This window comes from Cardiocondyla obscurior, linkage group LG01 (assembly GCF_019399895.1).
Source record: "Cardiocondyla obscurior isolate alpha-2009 linkage group LG01, Cobs3.1, whole genome shotgun sequence".
Lineage (NCBI taxonomy): Eukaryota > Metazoa > Arthropoda > Insecta > Hymenoptera > Formicidae > Cardiocondyla > Cardiocondyla obscurior.
The window spans coordinates 7,069,806-7,090,703 of record NC_091864.1 but is presented as its reverse complement, the minus strand read 5'-3'; the positions used below and the strand labels follow the sequence as shown (position 1 = coordinate 7,090,703).

At 32.2% G+C, this 20,898-nt stretch overlaps 5 protein-coding genes across 8 annotated transcripts in view; 2 read left to right on the top strand and 3 right to left on the bottom strand.

Moving 5' to 3' along the window:
• Positions 1-4,391: 4,391 nt before the first annotated feature.
• Positions 4,392-6,943, bottom strand: LOC139113398 (uncharacterized). 3 transcript variants are annotated; one of them, XM_070674563.1, is made up of 4 exons: positions 6,644-6,943; positions 6,216-6,519; positions 5,286-6,115; positions 4,392-5,202 (listed from the first exon to the last, which is right to left on the bottom strand). In XM_070674563.1, the coding sequence occupies exons 2-3, from the start codon at positions 6,426-6,428 to the stop codon at positions 5,300-5,302; spliced, it is 1,029 nt and encodes a 342-aa protein (XP_070530664.1). In that variant the 5' UTR covers positions 6,429-6,519; positions 6,644-6,943; the 3' UTR covers positions 4,392-5,202; positions 5,286-5,299. The 3 variants fall into 3 exon arrangements, with proteins under 3 accessions (XP_070530664.1, XP_070530646.1, XP_070530655.1); XM_070674545.1 differs by having other exon boundaries at positions 4,392-6,115; XM_070674554.1 differs by lacking the exon at positions 6,644-6,943 and having other exon boundaries at positions 4,392-6,115; positions 6,216-6,627.
• A 127-nt stretch (positions 6,944-7,070) lies between these two features.
• LOC139113429 (deoxynucleotidyltransferase terminal-interacting protein 2) lies at positions 7,071-8,180 on the bottom strand. The gene is made up of 2 exons (XM_070674612.1): positions 7,956-8,180; positions 7,071-7,874 (listed from the first exon to the last, which is right to left on the bottom strand). Exons 1-2 carry the CDS (start codon positions 8,047-8,049, stop codon positions 7,195-7,197), a joined length of 774 nt encoding a protein of 257 aa, XP_070530713.1. The 5' UTR covers positions 8,050-8,180; the 3' UTR covers positions 7,071-7,194.
• Gnpnat (glucosamine 6-phosphate N-acetyltransferase) lies at positions 8,151-10,996 on the top strand. The gene is made up of 6 exons (XM_070674696.1): positions 8,151-8,274; positions 8,505-8,760; positions 9,329-9,449; positions 9,636-9,698; positions 9,812-9,939; positions 10,022-10,996. Exons 2-6 carry the CDS (start codon positions 8,734-8,736, stop codon positions 10,262-10,264), a joined length of 582 nt encoding a protein of 193 aa, XP_070530797.1. The 5' UTR covers positions 8,151-8,274; positions 8,505-8,733; the 3' UTR covers positions 10,265-10,996.
• Positions 10,986-20,898, bottom strand: part of Yata (N-terminal kinase-like protein yata) — a 42,089-nt gene continuing 32,176 nt past the window's right edge. Inside the window, exons 1-13 of one of the 2 annotated variants that reach the window (XM_070674378.1) lie at positions 15,090-15,456; positions 14,675-14,882; positions 14,373-14,519; positions 14,159-14,287; positions 13,846-14,057; positions 13,600-13,690; positions 13,030-13,512; positions 12,707-12,928; positions 12,306-12,558; positions 12,061-12,231; positions 11,660-11,940; positions 11,392-11,500; positions 10,986-11,317 (exon numbers count right to left, since the gene is read on the bottom strand). In XM_070674378.1, the coding sequence (XP_070530479.1) occupies positions 11,184-11,317; positions 11,392-11,500; positions 11,660-11,940; positions 12,061-12,231; positions 12,306-12,558; positions 12,707-12,928; positions 13,030-13,512; positions 13,600-13,690; positions 13,846-14,057; positions 14,159-14,287; positions 14,373-14,519; positions 14,675-14,788 (2,346 nt within the window). In that variant the 5' untranslated portion in view covers positions 14,789-14,882; positions 15,090-15,456 and the 3' untranslated portion in view covers positions 10,986-11,183. Of the gene's footprint in view, positions 11,318-11,391; positions 11,501-11,659; positions 11,941-12,060; positions 12,232-12,305; positions 12,559-12,706; positions 12,929-13,029; positions 13,513-13,599; positions 13,691-13,845; positions 14,058-14,158; positions 14,288-14,372; positions 14,520-14,674; positions 14,883-15,089; positions 15,457-20,898 lie in introns of those variants that run through there. The other variant, XM_070674371.1, reaches the window with a different exon arrangement.
• On the top strand, positions 16,522-18,467 carry LOC139113542 (uncharacterized). The gene is made up of 3 exons (XM_070674774.1): positions 16,522-16,898; positions 17,002-17,215; positions 17,308-18,467. The coding sequence occupies exons 1-3, from the start codon at positions 16,839-16,841 to the stop codon at positions 17,388-17,390; spliced, it is 357 nt and encodes a 118-aa protein (XP_070530875.1). The 5' UTR covers positions 16,522-16,838; the 3' UTR covers positions 17,391-18,467.

Here is a 20,898-nt window from a genome sequence, read left to right as displayed (position 1 = left end):
ACATACATTACTTTTTGAATTCATCCAAAAAAAAAGTCTTAAAATTCGCTGTAGTTTCAATACATGCGAAAGTGTCGTAAATTGATTGTAGATAAAATATTGCTGGCTAAGACACGTTTAACGGCAAAGGTGTGACTTATTATTGCAGTAAGAAATTACGTTAAACAAAATAGACACATAAACCGAGAAAGATAAGGATGAAAGATATTCGTGTCTCTTATTTGGACATTTTATAGTGCTGTCTGCATTATACAACATCATGCATACATTTAAAAATTGAACAACGTCTGTATTAAAAATAATGATATATATGTATGTATGTGTGCATATATATATATATATATATATATATATATATATATATATATATATATATATACATATAAGTGTGTGTGAGAGAGAATGAAAAAAAAATGCTAAACCGAGAGAATATAAAATAATGAATACATATTAATATGTATATTATACAAAATTCATTGTACATTACGTTTTCTTTCATGGATTTGTACGAAAAGAGTGTGCATACAATCATTCGTACATAAAGGCTTTTATAGAACGCAAAAAAGAAAAAGAAAAATACACACACACGCGCACACACACACAGACATACACACACGAATATTTGCGTATACATTAGCAAACATGGTAAATTTCGGCACTTTTCACAGAGAATTTAGATAAAATGATAGATACAAGATATGTTCCATGAAAGACATATATATATATATATATATATATATATATATATATATATATATATATATATATATATATATATATATATAATTCCACCGTAAAGAGTGAACGATACAAGAAATGGTGTGTACGTGTATGTAATTAAGTTAAATAAATTTGCGCAATGATCAACTTCTAACACAATTGCATATTAGGTATGTATTATATAAATGCATAATAGGTATTTATATAGAATCTATATAGCTGTATAATTGTAATGAAATGCCAATGTCCACGGACCTAAGCAGCTGTGCAAATCCAACGTTTGATTGGGAATCGCGTTGTTAGATAACTACAGTTGCTTAAGCCTCTTCCGCTGGACACAGAAAGAAAGATGAGATAAAGCGAACGTAGAAAAGAAGTACTATTTCAAAGTAGTTTACTGAGAGAACAGGAAGGGTGAATAACGCAATCGAGTTATCTTCCAAAAGGAAAGGGAATATCTTAATACGCTTCGATTCTGCAACGCTGTGCTAATATCAATAATGATAAATATATATCCTTTCTTTTTTATTTCTTTTCCAATTGAAAATGGTAAAGTGATCTAAATTATTTATATTTCGCACTGGTGCGAATGAATAACAAGCGACACGTGTAAAAGAGGAAAAAAGCGCATAGATGAATATTAAAAAAAAGAGAAAAAAGAAAAAAAAAATTAATTAAAATTGTAATTGAAGTTAAATGAAATTGGTATGTTTGCATTTTCAATACAAAGTGTTTAAAATTTTATTTATTTTCTAGTGATCAGCTTATTCATATTTCGATAAAAATATTATTCTCTTTGCATTTTTTTTCCTAAAATTGCAATTTCGGCTGGTCTGAATTTACTTAGTACGTAAGTTTTGATGAATATACGAATTATACAATAACAATTTTTCAAGCATGCACGAGTGAGTAAAGACATTGAAAAGCTTCGGTTTTATCCGTTTACATTCTTTTAATTTAATTTTCGTGTTATTGTCTTTTAAATAATGAATGAATGATTGTCACCATACTCACACATACACACACATACACACACTTTGAGGCGCGCACGAGAAAGAGAGAGAGAGAGAGAGAATAAATTGCTCAAAATTATGCAATTCCTATTAAATCTTGAGATATGAGTTTTATAAAAAAAAAAAAAAATGTTTGGTTTAAATTTACTTTCTAATAAAAAATGACTAGTTGAAAATCAACGTTAATTATATTTGCAAAAAAAAGTTATTGAAAAGTTGACAGTCGAGATATTTTATATATTCCTATATATTCTTATATGTATATGTATATACATATAAGAATATACATACATATCCTGATACATTCTAATATATAAAACGTGAAGTATCTCATTCATTTATTTTAAATAATTATAATAATATTATATAGAAAATATAAAATAAAATCAATTCACGTTAAAAATAAAAATAAGTAATTACGTTTAAAGATTAATTATTTCAGAAGTACATTGTATATATTATATATTAAAAAAAAAATAAAATTGTTAATTGTCATGTTATTCTATGTAAAATATAAAATAATAAAATATTGAAATAAGGCTAAAATAACTACTTTATAAAATATTTTGTATTTTACATTAGAGTGTATCAGAATGCAAAAATGTAAAACGTCTCGTTATGTTTATTTTTTAACAATTCAATTTTTTTTCTTTAACGCAGGAGAATGCAAAGGATTCAATTTATGTAATGCTTATTGCAAAACGTTTTTCTTTAAGATAAAATATAAATTTTATTCGGGATACCTTTGTTAAAACTCATATTTTAAGATCTATGGATAATTTCTAGTAATTTATTCCATTTATATGCGTAGGTGTATGTACATTATTACGTGTCGAGATCTGATGAAGTGAAGGAGTATATTCCATTTTTCAATGACAGTCTTTTTCACAATCATGAAATATTAATTTTACGTTCGTTATTTATCGTCACACTTTTTAAACAAAGTGGGATTAGCAAGAATCAATCTGCAGAAATATTAATGTAGTGTTCAAACGTTTTGGCAAAGAGATGTCATAAAAAGAAAAAGAAAAGAAAAAAGAAAAAAAAAGAAGTTGTTGAATGGTGCAGATGGAATGATATTGTGATCTACATACAAATTACAAATCACAAAACATCCACAGCAGTAGATATTTAAGATATAAATATATACATACAAACATACATGCATTCTTCTATGGTATGACTAGAGAAAGGGCGATACTTATTAAATGCATGCGCCTAAAAACAGCGTGTGTAAGAACACAAGTGTGTTTAATTAACAAACGAGGACAATTACAAACGTACCTAACTAAAAACAAAAAGAAAAAAAAAGCAACAAAGAAGGGAAAGAAAGGAAAGCAGTGAAGGAAAACCGGAGAAGAAATACCGTCTGATACATGTAAGAAGTAAGCAGAGTAATATAAGATAAATGAGAAAAGAAAAAAAAAACCCATAACGCTCCCTGCCACGCAGCGAGTCTTTAGACAGCTTTAAGAGAATAATTATAAATGATAAAACAATTATTAAATATCTACGATAAACTTTCTATATGTTGAATTGCGTCTAGTAAAAGAAATATTATCAAAATAAAGCAACACAAAAAAACAAAAAACAAAAAAAAAACAAAAAAAAATTAATACTATCGCCACTTATAAATTTAATGCATTTTATATGATCTATCTGATCAGTTATTTCTATTAAATGTTCTTTAAATTTTTTAAATATTTTTTTTTCTTTCTTTTTATTTCTGTCAGTACTACATATAGCAGAGAGCGAGCGTGCGTGTGTGTGGGTGTACGAGTGATTGTTACAAAGTAGGTTTTGATGTTTTGTTTGCCGTTTTATGAATGAGAATGTTGCGCGATAGTTGAACGACGAGGTCTCTTTGCTGATGCGTTAAAGCGTTTGTAAAGAGGTGTCGGAAGTTCTCCAATACTTTCTATTGAGTTTTTAATATTTTTGGTGAAATTACAGACACACACATACACACATACTCACACACATCCCGCCACTGTTATATTGTCATGCGTTATTATTGTCATGTACACTTTTTCCGTAGGAAGGCAACGTTAAAAATGATAATGCAGCGATTACTTTCATCCTTATTGTCATTACCATTATATTGTCATGATTCTTAATAATATAATTATTCTTATATTCTTTTTTTTAAAATTTTTTTTTTATTTTTTATAATTACGATTAACTGTTAACACCTGCTGTTATCGGAACGCTTGCTGTGTATTGATGCCATTAGTAGAAAACAGTTATATCGAGTCGACCCAGACGGGGTCGATCTTCCTTTTTCCTTTCTTAGCATTTATTATGACAATAATTAATTAAATTTTAACTCGGTGACTATCTTTTTTTTTTCCATTTGTTTCCTTGCTCTTCTCGCTCTCAACTTTGATTTCAAGCGAATCTTCTCTCTCTTTTTTCTAAAGCACACTTTCCTCCTTCTTGCGTTTCATTGCTTTTAAAACTCAAGTTCATAATTTAAAAGGAAAAAAAATAAAATAGAAAAAAAGAGCAAATATGCAAGTTGGAAGGAAATGAGAAAGAGAAGAGAGCCTGGAAAGCCAGAGAGGAAAGAAACAAACGATCAGAACTTTGCACAGCGTTTGTAAATTAAATTCCACTCAGGTTCAGCGGATTTACATTAATGTTAATGCCTTTCGGCGCATTGTTTTAGTTTTATTTTACTTTTTCTTTTCCTTCTTTTTTTTTTTCTTTCCCTTTTCACGCGTTCTCGCGTGTGTGTGCGTGTGTGTGCATGTGTGCGTGACTGCCGAATTGGTATACATGTGTAAGCTCGACAATCGAAAACGAGCGAGCTACTCTTTGTAAGGCGAGATGATAAAAAGAAAAAAAAAAAACAAAAAAAAACAAAAAAAATAATAAAAAATAAATAAATAAATAAAAAGCCAATCGCAAGGACAATGCACCGTTGAAACACGTTAATTATATTGCAACTTCCGAAGGAAGTTATATCGTAGGAGGTAATACGTGTTCTTGCGAATTATTACATTTAAATCGATAGGATATGAGAATCAAAGTTTGTTGTTGCAGAAAAACAATGAGAGTTGCTGCGATTGGCCTTTGTATGTCATTTGATTTATTAAAGATAACAATCTGTTGCAAATCCCTTCGAGCTTTTCATTTTCCTCACACGCATGATGCGCGAGCCATGTTCTTAAGCATTGTGCAGCACACGTAATTGTAATAAAAAAAAGAAAAAAATTATTACATATAAGAATCTTTCTATTGGATAATTAATTAAGACACTTTCTCATTGTGTCTATTACTTCGCTGCCAATGCTATAAATCTACTACGTACGGGTAAGTTAACAATTTCGTTTCACCGAGTCAAGTTAAAGTTAATAGCCAAAACAATTAATTAAATAATTAAATAAAAAGGTCTAATTCACCTGCGTCCGAAGACTCTGTATAATACCCTGTATAATACCCTGTTAAATACCCTGTATTAACATTCCTACAATTAATGAATATACAAAAGCGTTATATAGTTCATAGAATATATTTAAAAAAATAAAAGAAATAACATTTCCATATTACCTTATTAGTCAATTTCACATATCGTTACCGACGTAAGTTGCAAAGCATTCAAACCATTCAAGAAAGTGAGACATCAAAATTAACGAGACACCCTTATTTTCATTGTGGATTTCTTTCACAATCTGTAATGTATAGTTTAGTGTTTCTGCTGTATGGTACTTCGGCGTTATTCTTAATAAAAGTATACAAAAACGCAGTTTCCTGGGATAAAGGTCCAGTATATCCTTATTATAGTTCTCGCAGCAAAGAGATATTCGCTTCAACATCGTACTCGTGAAGTCCAATACTACAGGCGCGTATTGCAGCTGGATTAACAATTCTTTTAAAAAATTAAACATTAATTGGAAAATACGTGCGGACTTGGCGCTAAGTTCTAATAGTTTGTTTAACATCTCGTTGTTTCGGTCGTCAACGGGATTTTCGCTTTTTAAATTGGGAAACGTGCACACGAAATTATTAAGCAAAGGCTCTTCTATTAATTTAATTCTTTGCGATGTATATATTTCTTCCTTTGTCGATAACCTAAGATGCAAATTCGAGCAAAGAGCATTATGTATCAAATTTTTTGTACAATTATTTGTTTCTAAATGCAAAATTCTTACAAGTAATCGATCTGTATAATTAATAAAAGTTGTATTCTTAACTGAGAGATACATGGTGGAAAGAGCTAAACGTAACAAGGTGTCCTCTGAATCACACTTATTTAAAGCATCATCTGTGAAATATTTCCTAAGAAGAATTGTTACTAATTTTAAGTTATTTTCTTTCACCGTTAGTGCTTTCAAATGTTTAAAACCGCTTGTAGTTTGGCACCACTTTCGTAGAAGATCCTGTAACGATTATATTAAATATTAATTGTAAATTAACTTAAAAATATATTAATTTACATTTATATGTACATTTTAATATTTATATTTATAATTAACTTACTATGATCAGTAACCGAATCGAATAACGTTGATAAGCTTCCTTTGATGTTTTGTAACATAAAAGGTTGCTTAATGATGTACATAAAGTATGTAATATTGCATCAGATTGTATACAGAGTAAAGTTTCCTTTGAAACATCTAGATACTTGTTGGACTGAACAATATTTGCGTCGCTGTAACTTTTTATTATCTCTCTCAACACTTCTGCATCCATATTATACGCAATTCACAATAAAAAAAAATACAAAGTGCACAGATAATATAATTATCACATTGCACTGAATTGTGATTTCCAGTCCATCAATCTATAAAAAAAGTTTATTTATCAAAATAATTACTAAAACAAATAAAAAAATATTAACAAAAAGTTATATATTTAACTGGAGATTATTTCTGAAAGATAGTATTAAGAAAATATAGATTACAAACCTTTATTTAAATGTACATTTAGAAAAAAAACTCTTAAAGGAAAATTATTATTTATTATTCGTGAAACTGCTTTAATTTATTCACATTGTGTGTCTTAACCTCTAAATTATCGTGTTATACTACTCCAACGATTCCGATTGTCGAAATATTAAAGAAAATCCGCTACGAGCCCGCCACCGTCGTATTTTGACGATCAGTAGTACGTCAACGCACCATCGGAAAAAATAAAATGGTCAGACGATCGAAAGTTTTTTAAGTAGCATAACTGAACGATAAATTAAACGTTTAAAAATAAAATAACCTAAAATACGACAAAATAAAATACTAAAAAATTAAGTAAAATACGGCATAATATAAATAAATTAAAGTAAAATAAAAAAACTTATTAAATAAATCTTCTTGTTTTTTCAAAGCCTAATCTAACAGGTAAAAATAAAATAACATGTTTATTTATTTCCTACATTTTAAATGGATATATACTTATAAGAAAGATAAGAACAAAATACATTTTATTCATAATTCTGTATTAAAAAAAATGTTTGCAGTAAATATTACTTCTTTTTCTTTTGCTTGAGTCTTTTCGCGTGCTTATGGGCTTTATAATGCGTCTTTTGTTTTTCTTCGATAATTTGTTTATATTTGCGCTTATTATATTTTGTGAATTCAGCATCTGCCATTAGCTCGTCAACAATTGTCCTCTTACGTTCCTTCTTAGTAAGACGCGACGAATAGAAGTCCATTGGAGAATCAATAACTTTCCCTACATGGAAATGTTTTGGCAACGCCTTTATGTCGTTCTTTTTATAAAATTGCTTCGGATTCAATACTGATCTCATTCTTAGCACCTCGAGATCGTGCCTGACCTCATCGGTTATTTGTGGCGCACGCATATTAAACCATCCGGCTCCTGTTCCCATCTTTTCTTTCTTGTGCCGTTTCTCAATTTCCAATTGACGTTTATTCAACTCGTAAGGCGGCACGATGTGCAACTGTTCGAAATCCGACTTGATAACACTCTTTTCCAAAATTTTATTCAACGGGTTGACCTCTTTTCTGATCTCTGCCAATTCTTCCAGTGGCTCTAAAGGTTCCTTTGCAGATTTCCAACCCATGTCAATCTCAAATCTTTCAAGATCGAAATCTTTGCTGGAGTTAAGCCTTTTATTTTTTACCTGCCCCTCTTTCTCAATGCCGAGATAATTTGCCTCGTATATTTTTCTTGAATCGACGTCTAAAAAAAAGCAAAGACACAGCTGTGTAGCCCCACACCAAATCTTAACCTCATACAGCTAAAGAATAAGTGCAAACGTACCGATATTAATTTCCACGTCATCATCATCGCTGTCTACCAATCGATTCTTACTTATTAGACCGGAATCTCCCTCCGTATCGATTACTATATCCATATTAGCATTTATTTGTACTTATTTTGGAATCTTAAACACATGTGATGACCACAACAGTCCTAAGGTACCTGCCATGCACATGCAATCACTGTGGACTACTAATGGAAGATGGCAGTATGGCAATTGGTTGGAATCTTATGTATCCTATAACACGTTTCATCAAATAAAGTTAATTTATTTTTCGACAAAGCTTTTTAATACATTGAAAATAATTTCAATTTAAACGTACGTATTGACAAAAAGCAGATTTTTCAATATTACATCTATTACATTTTTTAAACAAGTTCTTTAACTATATTTTTTTATTAGATTCACATTTATATATTAAGTTTTTTTTTTAATTTTAATGCATGCTAAAACCTGAAATATATATGTATTTGTTTGGAGTACATATATATTTACATATGTGTGTGTGTATATATATGTATATATATATACATACATACATATTTCAGGTTTACCAGAGTCCCGTTAGCCTAGCTCCGCTGAAACTGCGCTACTGCAGTAGTATATCAACGTTTCACGTAGCGTTTGAGCGGTAATATTGTACCCGGATCAACACGAAACAGAAATTTACAGCCTCTGAATCGACGAGACTAAGCCTAACGTTACGATACCACGTTTCAGCGGCACGAAAAGAAGTCGTGCCTTCATGCAGCAAAGACATAAAGATTGATAAAGACCATGGCGACAAACGCGAGCAGAGGACAGGTATATGACACCGTCCATACGTTTACGTTTATCTTCTGGAAAACGGAATATTCTCATCCCATAAGCAAACCGTTAACTAACTCGTTGCTCGAGAAACTGTGAAACGTGTTAGCAAGTATACCGGATCAACATTTTGATTAATTATCTAGTTTAGGAGAGTCTTACTCTCGGTACGTATAAAACTGCTTCGTTCGACGGGCTTCTACGCGAAATAAAAAAATCTGATAAAAATCAATATCGCTTTGCTTCTCGAAATGTGATATTAATCGTCTGAATTTAACAGCCGTCCAGGTTATGAAGTCTGTTAGCTACATGAATATGCTACGTGGCCACGTATGCATGCGTGTATTCTAAAGTCCACGAATTAAAAAAAAAAAAAAAAAAATGTATCGTCGATGTTGAGAATATTACGGTTTACAGACAGACGAACAGTTTGTTCTTTTTTTCGTATAAAAACGTGTCATATATGTAAATGTATTTTATTAATGGCTAGAAGGTTAGGTATTTAATCTAAATAATTGTGAAAAAGAAAATCTCATCTACTATTTTTCCCGATTAATTTTTACAGGAAAAGTATAATGAAGAAGACGAAATTAATCTCTTCAATCCTACTGTGTTGGACAGATTACCAATAGCACATGTTGCTGGGCTGCTGATAAGACCATTGAAGAGTACAGATTATGAAAAAGGTAATGAGTGTCTTATCAGAGATCGAGGAATAAAAATAATTGTTACCTTTTCCATAATCACTTTTTAATTGAACGTATTATATATATATTTAACTTAAATAATTAATTTTTTATTTAATTTTTATAAATTTATTTATACATTTAACATTTTATCTATCTTTGTAACTTTATTATTTAATTTCGTAGGTTTCTTGGTCCTCTTGTCGCAATTAACGGACGTAGGAAATGTTACCAAGGAACAATTTTTAAGTAAGTTTTTACAGAATATTACGCTACCGAATAATTTAACGAAGTAAATTATTTTTATATTATCGTTTTATTATTTATCTTTAGATAGAGAACTTTTTTAAATTTATTTCTAGATAGATTCTACAGCATGAAGGCTGCCGGTGGTTATTATATTGTTGTCATTGAGGATGTTAATTCTGGAAAAGTGATAGCGTGCGCGTCATTAGTCGTGGAACAGAAATTTATTCATAACTGTAGCGTGGTATGTAAATCTTTTGTATATTTTTTAAGATATAGAAATAAATATGTTCGGCGCCTATATGTATCTATGATATTTGTTATAGCGAGGACGCCTGGAAGATGTAGTAGTTAACAACAATTATAGAGGAAAATCGTTGGGAAAATTAGTAGTGACGATCGTAATACAACTAGCACGCTACTTCCACTGTTACAAATTATCTTTGGATTGTGAAGATCGTCTGGTGCCATTCTACGAGAACATAGGCTTCAAACGTGAAACTAACAATGCCAATTATCTCAATATACGCTTCCACGGTGATAACGCCACTGAACAGTCTCGTTTGTAGTAACAACTTATAATCAGTCACGGCGATCAAATACTTATTCATAGATCAAGCTAATTTTAACATTAAATTTTTATTTTTTTTTAAACCTAGCCAATCAGAGCTATTCCATTTTTCTGAAAAATGACTATAGTTAACCAGTCTAAGAACTGAGAATATTATTAAACTCGATTAAGACTAATATGTTAAGGTAATTTTCGCGTATATATGAACTGAAATAATATTATATTCCTACATTATATTTTAATTCAACACATTGCGGTGTACCGATATCAAAACCCGATAACGTTAATTAATTAATGAATGAACGCATCTATGATACATTTGATAAGATATAAAAAAAAAACGTGAGTAACAATCGAAACAAATATGCTGTCTACATCTAGAAATAATCGTATTAAAATACAAATTGAACAAAAATATTCTTTTCTCTGAAAGCAAATTTCATTATTTTATAGAAAGAAATAAAGAAAAATTTATATACTTTTTTTTTACCTGTAAGAAAAGAAAGTTTATCGTACTAACATTTCAATTAATTTTTTTATACTCTTAAATATTGTATAATTAATACGTGCGTACGTAAATGTACGCATGTACTTTCCCGCTAACGGAATACAAGTCCGCATGTATTATTTTTTTTAAACAGTGATAAATTTATACATATGACATATACAGCATTATATTATAAATTGTATAGGTTGTAAAAAGTAATTGTTAAATAAAATAATTAATTAACATATGTATATTTTTCCATGCAAATAATATTAATAAATAATGTTATAGAAAAACATTTCCGAATAAACTTTTTTCTTGCATTAGATAAAATTTACAGAAAATACTTTCATCATATTAATTGTAATATTTAATTTTCCTAATGTACAATAAAATGATTAACATAGTTGCGCTTACTTGATTTATAGCTTTAAATTTTTTTTGCAGTTGGATTAGCTCGTAATTTTACCGCTCGCTTTGCCTCCATCTGTCTTTGTCTGGCCAACTTACGTTCTTCTCTCTTTCTTCTAGCTTCTTCGTATTTACTGTTTCCACTAGGAACGCCTGTTAAAAAAATTGTTTTAATAATAATAATAAACGTAAAAATTTATACGTACGTATCAAGTTAGTATATATACTTGATTGCTCTAAAGGCGGAACATCTTCAAAAGATTGGAACTCTGAATCTTCCCATCCTACTTGAAAGGAATCATTTTTATCTTGAACACTTTGGGTCGTTTCTTCTTCCTGCAATAAAAAAATGTTTTATATATTACTGATAACGGTATCGAACTATTTAGCAGCATCGTTCTTACCATTACGTATTACTATATTCATAGCTTACGTTAATATATTAAATTAAATAAAGTTTACAAAAAGATTTGACAAAAATATCAAGTGATTAACCGGTTCTTCCTCAAGACTGGTCCACTGTTCATTAGCCTTAGGGGAATTGTTGGACGGTGATAGACTACTGGCTGGATTCAATGGCACCGATGGTGTAGCAGTAGATTGCTGCTCCATGTCTCCCCAATTATCGGCATCCCAACAATCCCAATCGCAATCAGAATTTGTATTTTGAGTGTTTTGCATATCGTGCTCGTGATCGGGATCGAGGGAAGTCATACTTGTCGCGCTACTCGTTGTGGCAGTAGTGCTAGCACTGCTCTGGGAGCTGCTGGCTTGTTCTAAAATAGTTAGAAAAACTTATCGTTGATATATATGTGTATATATATTTTTTTTATATTTTAATAAAAAAAAATAAAAAACACGAAAGTAAAAATGTCGATAAAAAAATTAGTAATAACCTAAGGAAGCGGGTTTATTTAATAAGATCCTAGAAGTGTTATGAGCATTTGATGATTTTGGTGTGTCTGATTGACTGCGATAGAATTTTGCTGTGACTGCCGTAACGGCCCATCCGGCCCATGTCGCCGCAGCATTGCTAAGACTGGGTGTCGCAGTATTCACATCCGCTTCTACAAACGTATTAATAATATTAGATTTCCGAAGATATTTATTTTCTTATTAAAAATTTCTTAGACAATCTTACCCATTGATTCACGAAGACCAGGATCCTCAGAAACCGTTTCAAGCTTTGATAAAAAACCTCGAATAATTCGAAACGCGTTGTCTCGTACACCTTTATCTACGTCTGTAGTAAGCGGACACAGAGCCGGTAGAATACGATTTGCAACTTCTTGCAGTAGAAAATATTGTTGCGTCGCAGCTAGTGCCAGTATACTCGCGATTCTAGCTGGCGGAAAGGAATCACGAGTTCCACGAATAAACGCGCCAATTAACACCTGAGATCACGTTTAAAAATCACTTAAAATATCTCAAACTTATTAATAAATTTTATATTTTTAAAGTATATAAATTACAAATTATATTATCGTTTGTATATTAAACAATAATAAAATATATTAACTTAGCAAAAAAGATGGACGTTACCTTCTGTCTTATCTGGGGATGAAGATGTTGAGCAATTTTTCCAAGGCAAACTGTGGTATTTGTGCGAATGCCTCCTTGTTCATCTTTCGACTGAAGTTTTGCAAAGTATCTTAAAGTCTCGACATTAAGATTATTATAATCTAACTTTGGTGCTAAATGTACAACTGATCTTATCGTTTCTTCCCTGATTGCCGGGTTTGTATCGAGAAAACCTCTTGCTACCTATAAAAAAAAATATATTAATAATAATAAACGTAAACCTTTCATCGCTCTATCTGTCTATGTGTGCTGGACGGCGTATAATTCTATCTAATCTTTTTCACCTGGGGAAAAATAGCTTCATTAACTGTCGTTGATTGCAAGTGATCGACGAATCGATCTAATTGCTGCAGTAACCGTAATCTCGTCGCCCTATCATTCGACGCGAATAATTTAACAACACAGGGCACGACTCGACGTTGATACTCGGTGTCGGGTAATTGAGAACCCAGTTGTAGTAACGGTGGTAACACGGCACTTCCGGCATCCCCGAACTCGAAAGCGGCCAATAATTGCGGCAAGATCTTGTACCTGCCAACACCTTCGGGAAATGAATCTAATTGCGTTGCCAATTGCGAAAAGAATCGTCCCTTCTCGCCCCTTTCTTTCATTTGAATCTCTTCCAAAAACAAAAGAGCGTCAACAAGATTATTCTTAAAGAATCCGCCGTTACTGCGACAACGCGCTATCACATCTGCGGGATTTGGTCTTCCTTCTGGATTAGCTCCCGTTAACTCTCGATACACTGTCGTTATTTGCTTTGGAATCTTTAAAAATAAACAGCTTATATATATCGAAGCGCATATAAAGATTCGAGGAAAAAAAAAAATAATAATTCGAGCAATAAAACTTACTTGACCTGTAATTTTAAGTTGCGAAATAGTGTTGAGGGTACCATTATATGTTTCCCAAATCAGACAGCCGAGTCCCCACATGTCAACTGAACTATTTTTTATTTATTTATTTATCAGTTTCATATTACTAATATTAAATCTAAATATATTTTTTTAATTTCCTGTCTCATTACACCGTCTTTATTGCGTTTGTTAAATCTATAATTATATTATTAAATACGGATAAAATATAATAATATTATTTACCATTTCGTCGTGGGTTTCATGCCTTCTTTAGATTCAGGCGGTTGATACATTTGGAAAGTAGAAGGTAAAAAATGATACTCTAGGTCCCCAAGTGTCATATACTCAACTCCGCCAAGTTTCCATTCGCCACTCTCTTCGTTAACAAACACTGACCACAGATTGACATTATTATGCCGTAAATTCCCATCGTTATTTAAAAAGTTAAGTGCTCTCTGCCATCAAATTGAATGACATGTATTATAGACCTTTCTTTCACTTTCTTTCTTTCTTTCCCATGTGTTCGCTTAGAAATCTCTGTTTCATTTATACGTACTGTAATTTGAAATATACCCCAGGAGAAGTACAAATCCTTCTTAGACTCATTTTCAGAATTGCATTTTTGTGTCAAGCGATTGTACAATGGCTCCACACGCTCTGTGGCTAAGTAAACCATTTTGTCAGTCTGAAATAATGAAACATAGATTACATTTTTACTAAATAAAAAAAAAAAAAAAAAAAAAAAATTCGACTCATCGTAAAATACATACCTCAAGACTGTCCAAATAGGCAAGTATACTCGGATGTCTAAGTGTTTTAAGTCTTTTCACAGCTGAACGTGCAATGTCCAGCTGCTGTTCTCCTTTGTTTTTCGCATCAAAAATAAATACCGAGACATCCTCGCCCGATGTGGAACCCTACAAGCAAAGTGGCTTGTGAGATTAAAAATATTTTTGACCAATAAAATAAAATAAAATAAAATAAAATAGACAACGGTAATAACAATTTTATTACTCTACAATTGTTTACAAAAAAATAATAATCTTAACGAAACACTACCGCATTAAATTACCTTTCTTTTAGCCCTATGTAACGTCCAAATGCTTTTGTTATCCAATCCTGAAACAGGTTCCCCGATGTCATACGGAAAATCCTTAACAGGATCTCTCGAGAAGAAGGACCACATTGCAGAAATAATATTCTTATCCAGTCACGCACGATCTATACTCAACCCTCAATGTGATGACGTATCATTGGCACCGACAGCTACGTATGAGGATCTGCAAAAGTACAAGCGTCACCGTTACAAGTGTGTAAAAGAATATAGAAAAATTATCAATACGCGGCATAACATATGACCGAGACAACCATTCTCTATTACTCAACGAATTCCAATATAAACACATTCGTAAAGCCAATAACGCCACGAGATAAATCGCGAAGCGGCCGCCTTCGAGGTAGCGTTTAGAAAAAAAAGAATTATGTACCTCGAGCTCGCACGACACGCGTGGCACGTCATTTCGACATGAAGGTTAAGAAGCAGCGGAGTCCCCGCTCGATCGTGGATACGTGCGAACGCCGTCGTTCTTCAAGTGCACTTGCGCTCGCGGCCAGGGGGAAGGGGGGGAGATAAGAAAGTCGAAAACAAAAGAAAAACCCGCGACTACGAAATCGAGATGTACAAATTGTCAAAGTGGATAAAATATCGATCCCCTTTCCCGACACAATTGGAAACCTTATCTAGGGTGCGTTCCACTTAAAGCTTCCTTTCCATACGCGGCCGTAGAAGCAGCTGGTCACATGATCAAAGTTTACCACGCGTTTGTTGCACATGGAAAGGTGACAGCATGCTTGGACAACATGTTATTCGTTATTTAATTAGGCAAGCCTTGCTAATGATATTATCGAATTAAAAATATTTAGACGACGAGCGTATAATCATCGACAATCAACGATTCATGCAAGCTTCGTCGTTAAAAAAAAAAAGAATAAGAAATAAAAAAGAAAAAAAAATCAACGACCATACGACTGAGAAGAACGGGTTGCATATTATTAGTAGTATACTTTAGTAGTGAGTTTTAAAGATGAATGTAACTCAAAGCGTTACATCTTTCTTGTGCTAATCCGGCTAATTAGCGACGTGTCGAAACAGTAAGAATCCGCGGGTAAAAATAGTTTCGACCTTGTTAATTTTCATAGCGATGTCCTTATCTGTATTCTAGTCACGTGTAAAAAACCCAAACGCGATAAGGGTTGAAAAGACATTGTTACTAACATTTATTGTTCGCGGTAATCGACGTTACAATACTAAGTATGACATTCTAAACGGCACATTTTAGTAATACACTTATAAAATATATATATATATATATATATATATATATATATATATTTTTTTTTTATATTTTATATTATGATTAAACGTGACAAAACCACGTATGTATTTCCATATGCGCAGTTCTTATTCTATGCATGTGATTAGTAAATTTGAAACAGGATCATCAAATATAGATAAGATATAACTGTTTTCTTTGAAGGAATAGTTTTACATTTTTAATTAAAGCCATTAAGTTTGAATAAATATTAATCTTTCGCCAATTAATTACTACTTGAATATGTTAATTACAAAGAAATATTAAAGAACTTGGAATTATAAAATAATGCAAAAGTGTCGCTAAATTAAAATCACGTAATGTAAAATTATTAATCGTTTATTTATAATTTCAATCATCTTTAAAAAAAATACTATTAATAAAGTAAACTTTATTTTATAAAGATTAATATATATTAATTTATTTATCTTTTGATCACAATTTGCACGGTATGCGATAAAAAAGAAAAAGGAAAAACTTGGATCTTTGCTTACTCGTCGATTATTTTCTTTCTTAATTTCGTGATTATAGATTTAAGATATTTAAAAGTAGAACATCTGTGAAGATAAACGTATTTGCATGTCTCACACATTGCATTGTTCTCAGAATATCTAATACACAAGATAAGAAAACGTATGCGATCTGTGGAAAAAAAATCCAGTAAACTGAATAATATGTTAGTACACGGTTTCGTCACGTTCGTATTTTTCAAGAATACATTTCTCGGGTATATAAATGGGCTCAAAAATTCGCTGAAGACTATAACAACTGTAGAGTGTGTTAAAAATACGTCTAGTAATATAAAAGTAACAGTTTTAATTACTGTGTAAATAGTGCAAAAAGAAAAGAAAAAAAAAAAAGAAGATGTTACGTCTAAGTATTTGGATTGGATTGTTAATTTTTTACGGAACAGTCTTAACACAGGTAACATAAAATTGAAATATTGTAATTAGATATATAATCGGTGTGCTTAATAAAATTTAAAGTAAGAAAATATATAATTATTAATAAATAATATATTATTTAGGATATAGTGCCGCACAACCAATTACATCAATTCATCTCGCAGGAAACTAATCAAAGTTCGCGAACCAAAAGATTTGGCTTTTCCATTATAGAGCAAATACGTCAAAATTTTTGTAACTCATCGATTTGTAAATCTGCAGATTCCTCGTCGTTTATAATGAATTTTGTATGTGCTATGAAATGCCCGGAATTATATTTACCGCATGGTAATACAGGTATAGTATTTCAATTGTGATAACAATTTTAACTTTGGATAAAACAAATTTTAATGCATTTATTAATTTATTGTCAACTTTTAACACAATAGAAACAAACCCAGAAATAATGCATAATACTGAAGCAAACCCAACTATAATGACAACGCCAAATATAATAACAACAACGAAGTAGTCTTAATCCTATATCACACTGTTTTGATTTTATAATTAATTCATCTAAATTTAACATCTATAGTATTAAACTTATAAAATATTATAATTATTTATCATACAGTTTAACTCGTATAGATGAGTGATTATAATATTTTATAAGTTTATTTTCTTCTACATAAATTTGCATAAACTAATTTTTATAAATTAAAAACTATCTGATATTGCCATATTAATAAATGCAAAGACATAAAAAAAAAGAGCAAAATTCATCAATATAGAAAATAAGACCTTGCTCTCGTTATGAAAGTAATGTCGGACGCTCTATTACGAGAAGCTTACGTCCTCTCACTTTCTGTATGCGCACACAATAAGTTGTTAGCGAATTACAACAAATGGGATTCAACGCAAAGATAAGCCCATGAATACAAATCGTAAAAACCCGTCAAGTTTTAATGTCAGCATTGATTAATGAAAGCACGGAGCATTACATTGTCTTCACGTCGTAGTTGTGACTAAAAAAAATTTATTTTACTAATTATTATTTTATAAATTGCTCTACGTTTTTTTCTTTTTTTTTTTTGTAACCACGTAAATTCAAATTAGAATGCAATTTAACGGAGTAACTGGCTTTTGACTGGCGTCAAAATATTTTAAGCTTTGGTTCAATTTTATTGTAAATTCAAAGCGTGAGTCATCTCTAGAAACGAGTTCTTAACATGTAGAGCAACAAGCATGCCAGAGTTTAATCGTATAGAACACAGACTAGTCTCGACTAAGTGTGAATCACGACAATCGGCATGTAAAGAGATACACAATAGGTGACGGCAATGTTCCCGCGATATCGAAGCAGGATATCGTCCGGAGAGTATACGATTAAAGAAATACGATTGTCGTATATATTAATAGTAGTTAACAGCCTAAACGTGTTTAGCGGCTGGTATCCGAATCTATCACGACTTATCACGCTTTATAATCGATAGCAGCCTTATTGTTAATATCATGTCTCACATATGTAATCAGATTGTTCTCGTTTGTGAAACAATGAATTGTGAAAATGAGAATAAGCAAATAATCCTAATAAATCATATTAACAAGAGAGGAGGTTCTTCTCACGATTTTTTTTTCTTTTCTTTTTTATAGCAATACTTACTTGCAAATTTTATAGTTACGCAACCGCACGTAAACTGAGAATATTATAAACGAGATACGTTAATTATTACGTAAGCGTCCATACATTCCACGAGTTACATTATTTAACTGTCTGTTCCCCAAGCGCGATAATCAAACATATTTTTGAACAAAAGCAGTCTTCCTGTTTTATAATTTAAATTTACAAATGTTTAGCTGTGCTACTCAATTTTTTTTTTAATTTTTGACGAAGGAAGGCTGCACCATTTTCGCTCATAAATTTTAATTGTCAACGACGTTTAAGTTATTTAAGTAAAACGTATTTACGTTAAAACGAGATTTCCAGCCCGTGCGATTCAGTTTAGTCAATCATGGCTCAATTATTCAGGCTAGACGAAAACCAGGTCGGAATACGCAAGAGCATGTGCACCGAAAGCCTACTATCTCTTTCCCGCTCGTTTTTCCGCCTAGCGTCTCACCAATCACTCTCTTATGACAGCCCGCAACACGTTTTGAAGATTTACTTGGGATAATCAGTCTACTTAGATTCTTATCGACTAACAACGAGTGTTTTGTTTCCCCTTATCCGGTGGAGAATGTGCGAGAGAAAGCTTCAATGAAGGAATCTCATGTGAAAGTATTTACAGTACGGATCTGAAGGTATTGGCTGACTCTGCAAGATTTCATGAATGTACAATACAATGCGGGATAGCTAAAGATGAGACGGCTCAATCGACTATTGTCTGACGCAAGAAAACAATAAAAAAAAAAAAAAAAAAAAAAAAAATTAAAATAAAATAAAATAATAAAATCAATAAATTAATAAAATAAAATTTCTTAATAATTTCGTTACGTTAATTAATTATATTTAATGTACATAATTCGAGCTGCTAATAATCATAATTGGAGAGTGCTTCGACTACGAGGTCGAAGAGGAAAAAAAAGAAAAAAAAAAAACGGCGCAAGAAGAATCGGTTTGCTCCAGTCTAAACTAGATTAATTCGCGTGCCTGCGACCTCCGCGTGGACGTAAAAGCGCGCGCCTCTATTCACCTGCACCCGAGTGTTATGGAAATCACGATTCCATCGCTAGAAGCGGGGAATCGCACATAGGTAACATCGACGAGATGCGAGATTGCGCAGACCGCCGTCCGACGATGTTACGGAGCGAAAGTCGATTCTTGCACGCGAATATACTGTTCCCCGGTGCTCGATCAGGGTCGGTCACTTCGGCATGCCTGCCGGATCGAGAGAAGTCTACGAACGGATTAGATCACGCGAAATTAATGAGAACGGACCGCAAAAGAACGAGGCCGTTCTCATCGTAACAACGAATATGCGTGCGACTCGTCCGATTAATATCCGAATAAGATCCGTCGTCGAAAAGCACAATCGACGTTATCGTATATTATTTACCGTTCAATCCGGGTCACGAGATAACAAGGATAGTATAATTTATATGCCTTCCCCCTTTTTCTACGAGTCAACGATATACGCGATTAATTTCGCCGCGCAATTAAACAAATAATGCAACAGCCACGGCCGCAATCTGTTTTTAGCCGCGTAGAGACAAATATACATACATCACGTTATTCTGCATTGAGCAACGCACCTGCAATTTATATGCGCGACGTTATACTTTAATCGTGAACGCGCGATTAAGGTAATTGGCATCTTCTCTCTCTCGTGAAACTCATCCTCGAAGTACCATCTATGTAATATATTATCATATTTTATGTAATCGTAATAAAACGGCATGTCTAATATATGTAAGTATATACGACTGAGCCCGCAATTTTTTTTTAAATTTAATTTAATTTCTAGAGAAGCGAATATATTCAGCGGGGAGGTTCATAAACGTCGACCGATACCGGGTGCCGGGCGTTTTTTCTTGGGTCTCGTTTTCCCATAGCTGCTGCGAGGGAAACGTTGAGAAATCATTGATATGGTAGCGCTTGTAAGACGAGCGTATCAGATTAAATCGTATAGAATTAACAAGAGTGGCATAACTCGCCGTTCGCTCGCGACGAAAAAAAAGAAACCGACAAAGATATTCGTGCAACGTTTCGCACAGCATCCCCCGCCATCCTCCGCTCGCACTCCCCCGTAAACTTTTTCGTTTAATTGTCCACATTATACTTTAATATATCGCGATTAGGAACGGTAAAATTAGATCCGGCAAGGGTTCTTTATTTAGGATACTTAGTCGAGACTTCTGGTTTCCTATCTATCCGATTTATCCTATCTATAAATCCAGGAATAGATTCAGGTTTGATTCTTTCTTGCCGCGTGGAATGCCGAGAATTATTTCTAATGCAACGCATACAAAATATTACGTAATGCAAGTTCGTCTAATAACACCTAGTATATTCTAGTTCAACATCTCGTAAATACACGGGT

What these genes read in the sequence shown, in the direction of transcription:
- Gnpnat (XM_070674696.1), top strand. Translation starts at nt 8,734, where the DNA reads ATGGCGACAAACGCGAGCAGAGGACAG. An exon ending in CAAACGCGAGCAGAGGACAG is followed by an intron (nt 8,761 to 9,328) that starts GTATATGACACC and finishes TAATTTTTACAG; the next exon opens with GAAAAGTATAATGAAGAAGA. An exon ending in TTATTCATAACTGTAGCGTG is followed by an intron (nt 9,940 to 10,021) that starts GTATGTAAATCT and finishes TATTTGTTATAG; the next exon opens with CGAGGACGCCTGGAAGATGT.
- LOC139113398 (XM_070674545.1), bottom strand. Translation starts at nt 6,428, where the DNA reads ATGGATGCAGAAGTGTTGAGAGAGATAATAAAAAGTTACAGCGACGCA. An exon ending in CGATTCGGTTACTGATCATA is followed by an intron (nt 6,116 to 6,215) that starts GTAAGTTAATTA and finishes TAATCGTTACAG; the next exon opens with GATCTTCTACGAAAGTGGTG.
- LOC139113542 (XM_070674774.1), top strand. Translation starts at nt 16,839, where the DNA reads ATGTTACGTCTAAGTATTTGGATTGGATTGTTAATTTTTTACGGAACA. An exon ending in ACGGAACAGTCTTAACACAG is followed by an intron (nt 16,899 to 17,001) that starts GTAACATAAAAT and finishes TATATTATTTAG; the next exon opens with GATATAGTGCCGCACAACCA. An exon ending in TTTACCGCATGGTAATACAG is followed by an intron (nt 17,216 to 17,307) that starts GTATAGTATTTC and finishes TTAACACAATAG; the next exon opens with AAACAAACCCAGAAATAATG.
- LOC139113429 (XM_070674612.1), bottom strand. Translation starts at nt 8,049, where the DNA reads ATGGATATAGTAATCGATACGGAGGGAGATTCCGGTCTAATAAGTAAG. An exon ending in TGACGTGGAAATTAATATCG is followed by an intron (nt 7,875 to 7,955) that starts GTACGTTTGCAC and finishes GCTTTTTTTTAG; the next exon opens with ACGTCGATTCAAGAAAAATA.